This window comes from Sardina pilchardus, chromosome 23 (assembly GCF_963854185.1).
Source record: "Sardina pilchardus chromosome 23, fSarPil1.1, whole genome shotgun sequence".
Taxonomy (NCBI): Eukaryota; Metazoa; Chordata; class Actinopteri; order Clupeiformes; family Clupeidae; genus Sardina; species Sardina pilchardus.
Genome location: NC_085016.1, coordinates 126,154 through 141,872, shown reverse-complemented (window position 1 = coordinate 141,872; position 15,719 = coordinate 126,154). Strand labels below are relative to the sequence as shown.

The following is a 15,719-nucleotide window of genomic DNA, read 5'->3' as shown; positions in this document are numbered from 1 at the left end:
GTCACATCTCCTCCCTTTACCTCAACTCCTCACCAGGTAGAGTCACATCTCCTCCCTTTACCTCTTAGAGTCACATCTCCTCCCTTTACCTCTTAGAGTCACATCTCCTCCCTTTACCTCTTAGAGTCACATCTCCTCCCTTTACCTCTTAGAGTCACATCTCCTCCCTTTACCTCTTAGAGTCACATCTCCTCCCTTTACCTCAACTCCTCACTCCTCCCTTTACCTCAACTCCTCACCAGGTAGTCACATCTCCTCCCTTTACCTCAACTCCTCACTCCTCCCTTTACCTCAACTCCTCACCAGGTAGTCACATCTCCTCCCTTTACCTCAACTCCTCACTCCTCCCTTTACCTCAACTCCTCACCAGGTAGTCACATCTCCTCCCTTTACCTCTTAGAGTCACATCTCCTCCCTTTACCTCTTAGAGTCACATCTCCTCCCTTTACCTCAACTCCTCACCAGGTAGAGTCACATCTCCTCCCTTTACCTCAACTCCTCACCAGGTAGAGTCACATCTCCTCCCTTTACCTCAACTCCTCACCAGGTAGTCACATCTCCTCCCTTTACCTCAACTCCTCACCAGGTAGAGTCACATCTCCTCCCTTTACCTCTTAGAGTCACATCTCCTCCCTTTACCTCTTAGAGTCACATCTCCTCACTTTACCTCAACTCCTCACCAGGTAGAGTCACATCTCCTCCCTTTACCTCAACTCCTCACCAGGTAGTCACATCTCCTGCCTTTACCTCTTAGAGTCACATCTCCTGCCTTTACCTCTTAGAGTCACATCTCCTCCCTTTACCTCTTAGAGTCACATCTCCTCCCTTTACCTCTTAGAGTCACATCTCCTCACTTTACCTCAACTCCTCACCAGGTAGTCACATCTTGTTTTCAACTCTGCCTCAACTCTTCCCCTTTTTCTTTTTTTTCTTTTCTTGTCTTTTTTCCTTCTCTCTCATCCTCTCCCTTTGTGTATCACTACACACGTTCACTTTCAGACATGAACCGGAGTGATGGGGAGGCTCTCGTGGAAAGGGGGATGCAGGAGGCTGAGCAAAGTTACCACACAGACAAGGGGGGTTTGTTGCAGTCTAAAGGGTGGTCCACACCAAGGGCGATAACTATAACGGTAGCTATAAAGAAATATCACTCTTGTTAATATGGATGATGACGTTCACACATTAACTATAACGGTTAATGTCATGAAGAACAATATTGTTGGGGATCACTTTCAGAGTGATTTTGAGAACGATAAAAAGCTAACAGGCAATCAGAACCCATCACATTTTAGCCATCCCATTCATTAACACGAAGAGAGACTTTTTTTATCGTTGGTCAATGTGAACGATTTTATCGTTGTGGTTATAGTCATCGTTATAGTTATCATTCTTGGTGTGAATGGCCCTTAAGACGCTAGGCTAGAGGCTAGTGCTAAAGACTGAATATATGACTTCAGGATACTGCAACACACATGTTAACATCACACACACGTTATTAGTCCATACTGCAACACACACGTTAACATCACACACACGTTAACATCACACACACAAGTTATTAGTCCATGCTATGTTTTACAAAATTAGTGAACTAGTCAGCTAATTTGTTGCCTCAGTAGCAGTGACAGTGTGCGTGTGCGTGTGCGTGTGCGTGTGTGTGTGCAGGTGTGTGCCAGTTTGTTGACACTACTCACCCTCGTTGGAGAAGGCTAGACAATCCGTTGATTATTAGCGAATCAGGCTCGGGCTCATGATTTTGAAAGTGACATAATTTGCGACTTCCGCTGCAGACTGATTTGTTATTTTGAAATCGGGCCATCGACTGGTTCATAGTACATTTCTATGGATCCAGGGGTTCACCTTCCGATGCACTTTTACCCCCTACTATTTACCCCGTCATGATACCCAGCACTGCTGTGCTCCTATTTACCCTTTCTTGATACCCTGAGCTCAGCTCTCTCCTGTTGTCTCCCCGCTTCTCCCTTTAACAGGACTCTCAGGTAAAGCTAACAGCTAACAGGACTCTCAGGTAAAGCTAACAGCTAACAGGACTCTCAGGTAAAGCTAACAGGACTCTCAGGTAAAGCTAACAGCTAACAGGACTCTCAGGTAAAGCTTTTGACAACCAGTGGACCCTTATGTGCCATTGCTGGCATCATTCCCCAGACAAACATCTGTGAGATCACACCACCCTCCACCTGATCACACCGTCCTCCACCTCAAACACACATGGATGTGAGCTCACACCACCCTCCACCTCAAACACACGTGGATGTGAGATCACACCATCCTCCACCTCAAACACACGTGGATGTGAGCTCACCATCCTCCAACTCAAACACACGTGGATGTGAGCTCACACCACCCTCCACCTCAAACACACGTGGATGTGAGCATATCTGACCCCTAGAGCATCATCTGTCTGCTGGTGAGATGGATAGGCCTTATCGCCTCCATCTGCTGCTGTTGGCGCTGAGAGGGAATGTTGTCGGGCCGCTGCACAAAGACAAGAGGGCTTTTCTGGAGGTGTGTGTGTGTGTGTGTTTGTGTGTGTGTGTGTGTGTGTGTGTGTGTGTGTGTGTGTGTATGTGTGGGCTTTTCTGGAGGAGCATCTGTGTTGGTTGTGGATCATGAGTTGATGTCATAGATGGATTAGTGATCTGTAGCGCTGAGTGAAGTGTCGCTCTGTTCATCCCTGGAGTGTGTGTGTGTGTGTGTGTGTGTGTGTGTGTGTGTGTGATCTGCATTGCTGAGTGAAGTGTCGCTCTGTTCAGCTCCGTCTCACCTGTGCCAGGTACACAACCACAGCGTGACCTCTCAGAGAGGATTGTGTCAGAGCCCAGAGAGAAAGGTGATCATTCGGCCCACCTGTCAGGTGCAGCCATCGCACCTCCCGCCATCTGATCAACAGCCGGCGCTCTGCTCAGTAATCCCACAGATTTGCCTTCTTTTGTTCACCACTTGAATGTTTCAGAGTAGGACTTGAAAAGCTGCAGTTTAATGGCAAGACTGTGTGTGTGTGTGTGTGTGTGTGTGTGTGTGTGTGTGTGTGTGTGTGTGTGTGTGTGTGTTTGTGTGTGTGCGTGTGCGCAAGACTTGGCCCCAGATGCACATTTCTGCTCCCTCATTTCTGCAGAAACACGAGTGTCTTTAATTTCCTTCTTGTTAAATGTAAAATGCCTTTTTCACATTGATTCCTGCTTTGTCTGTGTAATAGGATTATAAAGTCAGAGTGTTTGCGTTTGAAGCACACAGCACCCTGCACAGCTGCACTGCTGGGAAACTTCACCTCAAATAGAGACGATCCCCATAAGAGTGATTTGACCTCAAATAGAGACGATCCCCATAAGAGTGATTTGACCTCAAATAGAGGCGTTCCCCATAACAGTGATTTGACCTCAAATAGAGAAGTTACTCATGAGTGTGATTTGACCTCAAATAGAGGCGTTCCCCATAAGAGTGATTTGACCTCAAATAGAGACGTTCCCCATAAGAGTGATTTGACCTCAAATAGAGAAGTTCCCCATAAGAGTGATTTGACCTCAAATAGAGGCGTTCCCCATAAGAGTGATTTGACCTCAAATAGAGAAGTTACTCATGAGTGTGATTTGACCTCAAATAGAGGCGTTCCCCATAAGAGTGATTTGACCTCAAATAGAGCCGTTTCCCATGAGTGTGATTTGACCTCAAATAGAGGCGTTTCCCATAAGAGTGATTTGACCTCAAATAGAGCCGTTTCCCATGAGTGTGATTTGACCACCTGAGTGGCCTATGAAGCCTGTTGTGATGTTTGTGTCCCTTCAGCTGTTTGTTTGTTCTTTTCCACGCAGCTAAGGTCACCCACACTATAGAAGCAGTGCAGACCGGGGAAAAGTCTGAACATAAAACATTTGCTTGTGTATGTTTGAAAGTAGATTGAAAGGAAATAAGTTGTTTGTGGATATTGGTGTTAAACACCAAACCGGACATGTACAGTGTGCACTGTGCACCCAAAAAGCAGCACTGTGGACATCTTTTTCAGTTTAGTGTCAGCAAACATAAACAATCTGCTTCTCCAATGATGACTTACTTCTTCAACAGTAGATTAGAAGAAACAAGCTAATGAAAGCCATGCCGTGTTGTTCTTAGTGCTTTATGAAGGGGCTTAGGAAGCTAATCTGATTGGTCCGACTACAACAGTCTGCCCCTGTATGACCCCTTGTGTGTGCATGCTTTGGGTTACCCTAGTTACTCCTTTATGCAGATGTGCTTCCAGTACTTTCCCTATCTCTCTAACTGCCCTTTCCCTTAACTAATCTCTCTAACTGCACTCTGGAAAGCCGTAATCTAACCCCAGTGAAACACAATACAGGAACTTTCCATAACTTCAGATTGACCAATCATCAGACATTTTGGTTGGCATTGTTACAGAAAGGACCAATAATGTCTGCTTCTGAGATCTCTTGATGTCTGGCAACAGACAAAAGGAATTTGAAGGCTATATCGTGCCAGCTAATGGTTGGCATCATGCTAGCCTAAGCCTCCCATGCCTGAATGTTAACAAGGCTGAATTGTTACGACTTAAGAGTTGAGTGATTGTTGTTTGCCAAAAGCAAGCATGTCTGCTTTTCTGCTGAATGAGAGAAGTACTGATGTGGGCTGGCTGTGGTTGTGGTTGTCTGAGCCTTGTCTCTCTGCACAGGTACTGGCACGGCGATAATCTGCCCTTTGATGGCCCCGGGGGCATTCTGGCGCACGCCTTTTTTCCCAGAACTCACCGGGAGGGCGACATTCACTTTGACTATGATGAAACCTGGACCGTGGGTAATAATATGGGTAAGTTGATGGGAGAGTGCTGTAGAAAAGGGTACCAAATATAAATATGTGCATGTGTAAGGGTGCAGGGTGCACGTTCAGGTTGGCCTCATCAATGTGGAGGAGAGTGTTTTTGGAGAAGGTGCAGCTGCAACTGCTGTGACGTGTCTGGTTGAGAGTGTCTGGTCTGAATAGCCGGAGATCATGGAGCAGTAGACTGAGATCCAGAGTGAAAGCAGTGAAGTGTCCGAGACTAGTTCATTATCTCAGGCTTTTGATCTCCACAGCAAGACAGATGAACACCTCATTAGATTCTAAACTTTGAGCTATTCAAGAGTGGCCTCTTCATAGATATATGTCTATAGGCCTCTTGCAGACTGGGGTGAGGCTGGGGGAGTCGCAGGCTCTTTCCTACAGTTTCAACAGCCTGAAAAACAAGGGTTTATGATATGCCCTGCAAAAAGATCATGTAAGATATTAAAAAGTAAATTAATATATGATTTATGATGAGTTCCTTTGCCCTGTAAATAGCCCTTTTCAAAATTATTTAGGCGAATTATGCAATATAATTATGCAATATATGTTGAGCAATGCATTAATAATGTATTGCTTTGTTTATGTTGAAATATGCAAAATATCACTGGTACATTTAGTCAGCTTGCAGACACAGTTTACTTACACATGTTATCTATAAAGTCCAGGACTACAGTATATTGTCCAGGGGCAACTTGGGGTTAAGTGCCTGGCTCAAGGGCACAACGGTGGAAGCTGGGAATTGAACCCACAACCTACATGCTACTGCATGCTAGTTCAGCACCTCAACCACAACACTACCACTGTGCTATTGATTAACCTTATCCGTTGAATTGATTGACATTGTGAACACAAGTAAGCATAGTTGCCCCTGTGGCACACATACTGCTACAATAAGCTTCCACTGGAACACGGTAGCAGCGTGTGCATTCAGAGAAATGACACCAGTCTTCTAGAACTATTCTTAAATTCCACTTATTTACACCAGTCTTCTAAAACTATTCTTAAATTCCACGTGTTTACACCAGTCTTCTAAAACTATTCTTAAATTCCACGTGTTTACACTGCATGATCGCTTCAGTGTTGCAACCGCTGTTGCCCGGTTGGAGACCAAAGACAAGGAGGTAAATACCATATCACCACAGTATACGTACACTGATAGCCCAGATGCCCACCCAGTCCTGCCTCCTCCATAGCTGATGTCCACCTGTTCTCCTCCATAGCTGATGTCCACCTGTTCTCCTCTATAGCTGATGTCCACCCTGTTCTCCTCCATAGCTGATGTCCACCCTGTTCTCCTCCATAGCTCCTCCGTAGCTGATGTCCACCCTGTTCTCCTCCATAGCTCCTCCATAGCTGATGTCCACCCTGTTCTCCTCCATAGCTGATGTCCACCCTGTTCTCCTCCATAGCTGATGTCCACCCTGTTCTCCTCCATAGCTCCTCCATAGCTGATGTCCACCTGTTCTCCTCCATAGCTGATGTCCACCCTGTTCTCCTCCATAGCTGATGTCCACCCTGTTCTCCTCCATAGCTGATGCCTGTTCTCCTCCATAGCTGATGTCCACCCTGTTCTCCTCCATAGCTGATGTCCACCCTGTTCTCCTCCATAGCTGATGCCTGTTCTCCTCCATAGCTGATGTCCACCCTGTTCTCCTCCATAGCTCCTCCATAGCTGATGCCTGTTCTCCTCCGTAGGCACTGACCTGCTGCAGGTGGCGGCCCATGAGCTGGGTCATGTGCTGGGCCTGCAGCACTCGCTGGTCCCCGGCTCCATCATGTCGCCCTTCTACAGCTTCTCCTACCCGCTGCGTCTAAGCGATGATGACAAGCGCGGCATCCAGTACCTGTACGGCTCACGCAGCTCCCCAGAGAGGACTCCGCCCCCGGTCAGCACAGAGACCAATGAGATCGAGCCTGCAGTGGTGAGTCATCGTGTTGCTCATCAGTAGTAGTTTAACATCTCAGCCTTAGCCCGCCTGTTGCGTCCATATATACGGAAATATGGAACTTATCATGAACTAATCAAAACAGTCATCATTCACTATAACAACAACACCTGAGACACTAATACAGTCATGATTCTGTATAACAACAATATCTGAGGCACTTTGTGAAAGGTTTTAGGGCCCGTCCACACGATAGTGTTTTTTAACTGGTAAAGTTGTTATCGTTTAGGCCTTGCATCCACAAAATCCCAGCATTTTAGGAGGCCGTAATCAATCTCTTTTGAAACCAGGTTCCAGAGTGGATTTTTTAAAGCGCTGGTTAGCTTTTGCTGTGTGGACAGCAAAGCTGCCATTTTGATGATGCCATAGCCCCACCCCTGAACCCAGCCACCGCATTAGAATCTCAAGAAGCCTCTCCTCCACTAGCCGCTTCTCTTCCAAAGCTCTTCCAAAGTTGTGTTCTTAAGGATTCTGAGACAAATACTGTAATCCTCAAAGCTTTGACTGTATATGATATCCTTTTAATGATATCCTTTTTTAAATGTTTTTTAAGTGCACCATTACAGAAGGCGACAAGTGATACAGGGGTCTGTTGAACTATGTCAAGAGGCTTTGGGATAAATGCAGAATGTCCAGTCAAAGCCAACTCCTCACAGACACGCTTAGCTCAAGCATTCGACGAATGTGGGTTTGGCAGATAGCGAAAGCACAAATTTGGTTTTGAATGTCATCTACGAAGATATCTCCCAGCATGCTCTCTTTCTGACTTCCTGCCATTCTTGTTCTCACATCCTTTCCTCTCCTCCTCTCATCTCTCTCCCAACACTATCTCCTTTCCTCTCCTCCTCTCGTCTCTCTCCCAACACTCTCTGTTCTCTTTAACCCTTTCCTCTCCTCCTCTCGTCTCTCTCCCAACTCTATCTGTTCTCTTTAACCCTTTCCTCTCCTTATTTATGGCCTCTCATTTCTTTCCCCTTCTCTTCTTTCTGTGTCTCTCTCCCCTCAGCCTGACGCCTGTCAGACGAGTTTTGACGCCGTGTCAGTGATCCGAGGGGAGCTCTTCTTTTTCAAGTCCCGCTACGTGTGGCGCCTCCGAGACGGGCACCTGCAGCCTGGCTACCCGGCTCTCGCCTCCCGCCACTGGAGAGGAATCCCAGACAACATCGACGCCACCTTCGAGGACAAGACCGGGAACATCTGGTTCTTCCAAGGTGGGTTGACAGACCTCATTCATAGCCAGGGAGCAAAAGACACACTTACAAGGGGGCAGCAGTGGAAGTGTTAGGCTTGGGGAGATCACATGTTGAGTGGATACAATTGTTTGTTGTTTTGGGGTCTCTGGTATTTTCCGTCAGCACATTTGGTCCCCCACACACTCTGAGCTCAAACAAACAGGAAAAGGCAGCACCAGTTGTGGACTTCATGTTAAAGTCCAAGCTCAAACAGAGGAGATAAAGACAACACAGGTCCTGTTGATGCTGCTGTTTACTTGAGGGTATATGTGTATGTATGTATGTATGTATGTATGTATGTGTTTATAGCCCCTGTGGTGTTTATGGACTTATGGGGCTGTTATGTCTGTACCTCCCACCAACATGGTCTTTGGGTGGGCCAGGTCCCCCAGCCTCTCTCTAACTCAGGAGCAAGCATGTGTGTGTGTGTTAGTGTGTGTGTGTGTGTGTGTGTATGTGTCCCAGCCTCTCTCTAACGCAGGAGCAAGCATGTGTGTGTGTGTCCCAGCCTCTCTCTAACTCAGGAGCAAGCATGTGTGTGTGTGTTAGTGTGTGTGTGTGTGTGTGTGTGTGTGTGTGTGTCCCAGCCTCTCTCTAAAGCAGGAACAAGCATGTGTGTGTGTGTGTGTGTGTGTGTCCCAGCCTCTCTCTAAAGCAGGAACAAGCATGTGTGTGTGTGTGTCTCAGCCTCTCTCTAATGCAGGAAAAAGGATGTGTGTGTCAGTCCCAGGTGAGCTCCAGGTGGATATGACCAATTCTGCGGCCAGACTCACACAGCTGTTGAGTTGCACTTCTGAAGAAAGGGGATGAAAGCTGCAGGACTGAAGTCCTCCATGAGTCAGTTCTGTACTTCAGATGATTTGGACACAAAGCTCTGCTGTATGGCCCCCAAAGGGCTCTCAGTCCTCCATGAGTCAGTTCTGTACTTCAGATGATATGGACACAAAGCTCTAATGTATGGCCCCCAAAGAGCTCTTAGTCAACATTGCTTACTGGGCTGTCCTGTTGATTGTGCTGCGCCTATTTTTCAAAGTGGTAACATTGTTAGATATACATGGACAACTTAGCCTAGAAATCTAGACAGCCCTAGCGGCAGCAATTGTAATTTGGCTGGCGGGGCAGTCTAGCAACGCTCCATAGAGCTAAGGAGCTGAGAAATGGAAAATAAAAGCGGGCCAATCACAGCGTGTATAGAGTCAGTGGGTGGGCTTAACATAATGGTGACTGACATGCGACCAGAAGTTGCGACGGTAACGCATCCTGTTATTTGAAAACAAGAAGATGATTCGTTTAGCGTTATCCTATTGCGTGGAGAGGGAAGGTTGCACATCCTGCTACTTGAAAACAAGAAGATGATTCGTTTAGCGTTATCCTATTGCGGGGAGGGAATTTGAAAGACAACCCTGCTGAAAAAAAACAGCCTGACCAGCTAAAGGTGGTTTGCTGGTTGACCAGCTTGTTAACCAGCTTATTTGACCACCCTTTGATGGTTAACCAGCTAGACCAGCAAAACTCTCGCGAAAACACACCTTCAGCTGGTTTACCCAGTTTATGATGGTAATTCAGCTGGTTTTGATTGTCGTACCACCTTAAGCTGGTCATTTTAGTTGGTGTTGCTGGTCTACATTGCTGGTTTTTACTGGCCACGCCAGCTTATGTTGGTTATTCTAGAAAACCAGCTTGACCATCTTTGTCAAGCTTGACAGGCTGGTCACCAGCATGACCATCTTAAACCAGCTGTATCCCAAACGACAGGCTGGTCACACCAGCACGACCAGCTTCCTCAGATGGTCACGCCAGCATGTCTAGCTGGTGGCCTAACCAGCTACACCAGCAAAGACCAGCAATAATAACTGTGTTTTGGGCAAAGACCAGCTAAAACCAGCTAAAACCAGCTACCAGCCTAAGCTGGTTTCTTGCTGTTTTTTTCAGCAGGGAACTGTTTATCCCACCCCTCCGATTGAGCCCTGTCTACGGTGAGTGTCCAGACCCTACATCTTGATGTGGGTCTGGCTCGTCAGGCTATGGACAACTAGCTTTACCATCACAATTAATGTCACCAGATATTTTCTGATGGCTTTGCCTTTGAGTTTGTGCCAACTCAGTCTTTGAACCTTATTCACTGAACAGCTAGATTACTGGTAAGGCAGCTAGATTACTGGTAAGGCCGGGGAAACTCCATCATTTGTCAACTGCTTTTGTTGTGGTCTGGCTTTCCATCTCACTTCATTTGTTAGAACTCGCTGTGTCTTGTTGTGCTCTCTGTGCTTGCCTAGTGCCATTAGTAAGTCCTATACCACTGCTGGTGCCATTAATTAGTCCTATACCACTGCTGGTGCCATTAGTAAGTCCTATACCACTGCTAGTGCCATTAATTAGTAAGTCCTATACCACTGCTGGTGCCATTAATTAGTAAGTCCTATACCATTGCTGGTGCCATTAGTAAGTCCTATACTACTGCTGGTGCCATTAGTAAGTCCTAGTTTATCCCTTGCCTAGTTCACCTGCAGTAGAAATATGTCATCGTTGCTTTAGTCACGACCCCGGCCTTTGATCACGCCAAACCTGCTTTAGTCACGACCCCGGCCTTTGATCACGCCAAACCTGGTCAACCAACTGCCCTTGTGACCTTTTGATCATTTGATTAAGACCCAAATCAAGAGTGGGCGACGCCTTCAATGCACCCTAACCCTAACCCAAAGAGAAGACGCAGCCCGAGAGACTCAGTTGGCCATCGCCTTAAGCGGTGAGCTCTTTTGGCCTCCGAGCTCGTAGTTTTGACACTGTTGTTAACCAATATATGTCTTACCATGTTTTCAGTCTCTCAACCTGCCTCTGTCTGCTTGCATTGAATTTTTATTACAACATTACAACGCACCCAGTGAGTTCCTTGACCTAAGAAAGGTTTCCATCTGAAGAGACCATTACAAGGGTCTGGAGCCATAAATGTACAAACTCAAAAGAAGATCTCCAAATTGATCTCCAAATTGATCTCCAGAATATAATAAGCAAGCACTTACTGTACTATCATAATCATAATTAGATTCATTCGTCATTGTCCCAAAATGTTCTGTGTACCAGATATTTCCATATTCATATATAACACACCTGTACACGGTCCACAGGTAAAAGTTATTGGGTGTTTGATGGGGAGCGTCAGATCAGCGGGCCCGACTCCGTGCATCACCTGGGGCTCCCCGTGACCCACCTGCAGGCGGCGCTGCTGTGGGGCGAGGACTCGGCCCAGAGGACCTACTTGTTCAAGGACGGGAGCTACTGGCGCTTCAACCCACAGGAGAACCGCGTCGACTCCACCCACCCCAGGAACATGCACGACTGGAGGGGGGTACCCAGCCACATCGACGCCGCTTTTCAGGACAAATACGGTGAGGGGGTGATATGGGATATCGGTGCAACAAAACACAGATAGATGCACTGATGTATGTATTTAGCATACACATCGTGTTTTTGAATGGCCAAGGCCATAATTCAGAGCTGGGGAATAGATGTACTGTACGCAAATGCACATTACACTTTGCACTCACAGAGAGGGAGGCAGTAGTCTGGCCTGTGTATGTCCCTTCACCTTTGTAGTTCTCTATAGAAATGTAGTCCAGAAATGATCTGCTTGTGCAACATCTTACTTAATGTGTCTTTCATCTGGCTTAGCCTACAGTGTGTTGTGCTGGATCATCCAGTTGAACATTCCTCTCAGGATATGCTGCAGCTCTTCAGCATGTACACGCATGCTCATCAGAATGGACTGTGTGTGTGTGTGTGTGTGTGTGTGTGTGTGTTTAATCTCCCAACAGGCTATGCACACTTCCTAAGTGGAAAGAGGTACTGGAAGTTTGACCCTGTGGAAGTGCGGGCGCTGGAAGGCTACCCGCGCTACGTGGGCATGGACTTCTTCGACTGCCCCGTGTCACTGTACCATTAGTGGTGAAGGAGGGTGACCCCTCTTAAGGAGAACTTTGGACCCCGACAAGAAGCCTCTTGGTGCTCCAACATCCCATGTTTGTTCTTGCGGACAATGACAGGTTTCTCTCCCCTGAGCTTAGCCCCATATTTATGTTGTTATTGACACTCCAAATAGTTCGATCTGACCTGCTCACTACCCTGCTGAAAAAAATAGCAAGAAACCAGCTTAGGCTGGTAGCTGGTTTTAGCTGGTCTTTGCTGGTCTTTGCCCAAAACACAGTTATTATTGCTGGTCTTTGCTGGTGTAGCTGGTTAGGCCACCAGCTAGACATGCTGGCGTGACCATCTGAGGAAGCTGGTCGTGCTGGTGTGACCAGCCTGTCGTTTGGGATACAACTGGTTTAAGATGGTCATGCTGGTGACCAGCCTGTCAAGCTTGACAAAGATGGTCAAGCTGGTTTTCTAGAATAACCAACATAAGCTGGCGTGGCCAGTAAAAACCAGCAATGTAGACCAGCAACACCAACTAAAATGACCAGCTTAAGGTGGTACGACAATCAAAACCAGCTAAATTACCTGAAGGTGTGTTTTCGCGAGAGTTTTGCTGGTCTAGCTGGTTAACCATCAAAGGGTGGTCAAACAAGCTGGTTAACAAGCTGGTCAACCAGCAAACCACCTTTAGCTGGTCAGGCTGTTTTTTTCAGCAGGGTAACCACAGAACCTTCATTCATCACAAGACTGCCCTGAAATGGCAGCAGAAAACACATGGCACTGATTGCGTGTGCAGGTATTAACATCTTTAGAGTAGAGTGAGGACAATTTTTCATTTAATTTTATGCTCACTGAGCCTTTATATGTGTTCAAGTACATCAGTTGCTACAGTTTGTGCATTACATGTTATGCAACAATATTTTCCTGTGTATTAGCCGCATTGTGTATAAGCCGCAGGAAAGTGTTTCATGCAAGTTAAAGTAACAAAACCATATTAATACCATATTAACTGCCCCCTGTATTAACCTCATAGCCGAAGAAATTTTGCAAAATCTATATATATAAGGTGCGGCTAATAGTCGGGAAATTATGTGTAGTAATGTAATGTAGCTGGTAAGACTATGAGGCTGTTAAGTTGGCCTTTAGCTCCACGCTCTTGGAATAGTAAAGTCCGTTGGTGTGTTTGGTCAGGGGATCCTGTCCAGAACTTTCAAAATGCTTCAACGTGTCTTGAACCTTATGGGTTTTGTCAAGACCAAGAATCCCAAAGATTGACACCCTTTGTTATTCTCGCTCCTGGTTCTACAGAGCACCTTTTGTTCTTAAGACTACAGGTTAGATGTCTTCCACTCAGACGTTGCCCTCTCAGGGAAAGCATATGGCATATGCATATAATGTATTCACTGAATATTGCTTTGATGACCTTGTTATATGGCTTACTTTTGTTGTCGTTGTTGTTGTTCTCATATTGGTGCTACGTTTGACAGGGAAGGTTGCTTTGTACCTCAGCCATTACATTCACCTCTGGTGGGACAGCACACACACCTCGTTATGGTCAGTGCGTGGCCTGAAGGGACACCGCACACACCTCGTTATGGTCAGTGCGTGGCCTGAAGGGACACCGCACACACCTCGTTATGGTCAGTGCGTGGCCTGAAGGGACACCGCACACACCTCGTTATGGTCAGGGCGTGGCCTGAAGGGACACCGCACACACCTCGTTATGGTCAGTGCGTGGCCTGAAGGGACACCGCACACACCTCGTTATGGTCAGGGCGTGGCCTGAAGGGACACCGCACACACCTCGTTATGGTCAGTGCGTGGCCTGAAGGGACACCGCACACACCTCGTTATGGTCAGTGCGTGGCCTGAAGGGACACCGCACACACCTCGTTATGGTCAGTGCATGGCCTGTAGCTCAACTGGTGCTCCATCCACAGAGAGGAGAGGTGCATAAGACATGTAGTACATTTCAATGTACTACATTCAGTACATTCATGTAGTACATTTGCGTTCAATGTGTTTCGTTCTGTTGTTGGAAACATGTTCCAGCCTCTATGGTGCTCTGAATCTGATCTCGGTACTCTGATCGCAGCACCCCTGAGTTTCACTGCCACAGGGCAGCCCCTCAAACCCACGCCATCAGTGCAAATGCTCACCTTAACAAATCCTCTGTGTTTCTGATGGAAAGGTGGAGGCGCTGTCTCGGCCCATGTGTGGCACTGTCTCGGCCCATGTGTGGCTCTGTCTCGGCCCATGTGTGGCTCTGTCTCGGCCCATGTGTGGCTCTGTCTCGGCCCATGTGTTTCTGATGGATAGAGGTGGAGGTACTGGCTCTGTCTCGGCCCATGTGTGGCTCTGTCTCGGCCCATGTATTTCTGATGGATAGAGGTGGAGGTACTGGCTCTGTCTCGGCCCATGTGTGGCTCTGTCTCGGCCCATGTGTGGCCCTGGGCTCCTGCCTCCGCACACTCTGCTGTTCCGTTCCACACGGTGCAGTGCAGGCCACTGATGCCGTCGCCACTTCTTTGACTGCACAGCATTCAGAACGCTGGTGTTTCATCGCAATGAATCTTTTCATGTGTAACTTTACGTCTCTCATTATGATTTGAAGATTAAGTAACATATTTACTGTGTAAATACATTTGTATAAATTCTGTATTATATTTGTTTCCAATAAAAAATGTCTTTCATATTGTACATGACTTTTTTTGTTTGTTGTTCAACTTCTTTGTGTCTAGTATCTAGGTATTCTGCTGAATGTTGCCTTCCTGTGAACCGTTGATGTTTATCCTCTCCAGAGCTCCTAGTCCATGGGTACCAGTCAGCTACAGGCCCAACTGGGCTTCTCCGTCAGAGAGACCGTGTTCTGATTAGTTGCCTCGTCCCCTCCTTTATGGCCAGCTCTACGTGGCATGTGTTCATTAAACTTGTGCAGACATCAGGCCCTCGTAAGACATTTACAAATGTATGTATGTTTATTGGAAGGACTGAACAAAAGGTTTGTTGAATAGTTAGGTAGTTATAATACAATTACAGCATTGTAGGCATGCCCAAGGCCCAACATATTCAATACAACACTAGGAAACACTTAAAGCAGTACAACACTGGTTTGCATGCATGGCTTTCATCATGAATGCCTTAATCCAATTCAGCACAGGAAGATGGGAAATGTAAGACTTTTTCAAACACCACAGTTTAACAGCAGAGGGAGGCCACAGCTTGTTAAATGCATGTACCTCTATTAGATAGTGAGAAGGGAAATCAAGGGCAGCTTCCTCTTTTCCTGTTTGATGTGCTTTAAATGTGAGTTTTAATAGAAGCCGCCCGACATTCTTTCATGTGGAGAGGAGCTGGTCAGAGGAGACACATGTTTCAAGCTTTTGTGAAGTTGCTCCAGGAAACAGTCCCTTGAAAAGGTGGAATGAAATGATAGCCCTGGCAGGGCACTGCCTTCAGTGCTGTTTCCAGTTCTCACTCGCTCAATCTAAACATGTTACACATACAGACCAATGATTAAGGGCTTCAGCACTATTGCCAAGCAGTGTTTACAGCAGTATATGAAGCGATAGTTATGCACTGCCAAAGGTGTCTCTCGCTATTGTTTATCAACGTGAGACGAGACCTCTGGCAGCGGAGAATTCCAGAGGAGCGCAGCGGTGATCATTCAGGATGTCCCGCGCCTGCCCTGGGTGCTCTCTGCTCTGCGTGACAGTGCGGAGGGAAGATGATGTGTGGTTGCACAACACACACACACACACACCTCATGTGGACGCCCGCCTACAGGGGAAGGCAAGCC

The 15,719-nt window shown here is 46.8% G+C and overlaps 1 protein-coding gene across 1 annotated transcript in view; it reads left to right on the top strand.

The window, feature by feature from the left end:
* Window positions 1–12,119, top strand: part of mmp11b (matrix metallopeptidase 11b) — a 29,282-nt gene extending 17,163 nt beyond the window's left edge. The window contains exons 4-8 of the mRNA XM_062527642.1: window positions 4,682–4,815; window positions 6,526–6,752; window positions 7,783–7,987; window positions 11,134–11,394; window positions 11,821–12,119. Coding sequence (XP_062383626.1) covers window positions 4,682–4,815; window positions 6,526–6,752; window positions 7,783–7,987; window positions 11,134–11,394; window positions 11,821–11,948 — 955 coding nt within the window. The 3' untranslated portion in view covers window positions 11,949–12,119. The remainder of the gene's footprint in view (window positions 1–4,681; window positions 4,816–6,525; window positions 6,753–7,782; window positions 7,988–11,133; window positions 11,395–11,820) is intronic.
* The last annotated feature ends 3,600 nt before the right edge of the window (window positions 12,120–15,719 follow it).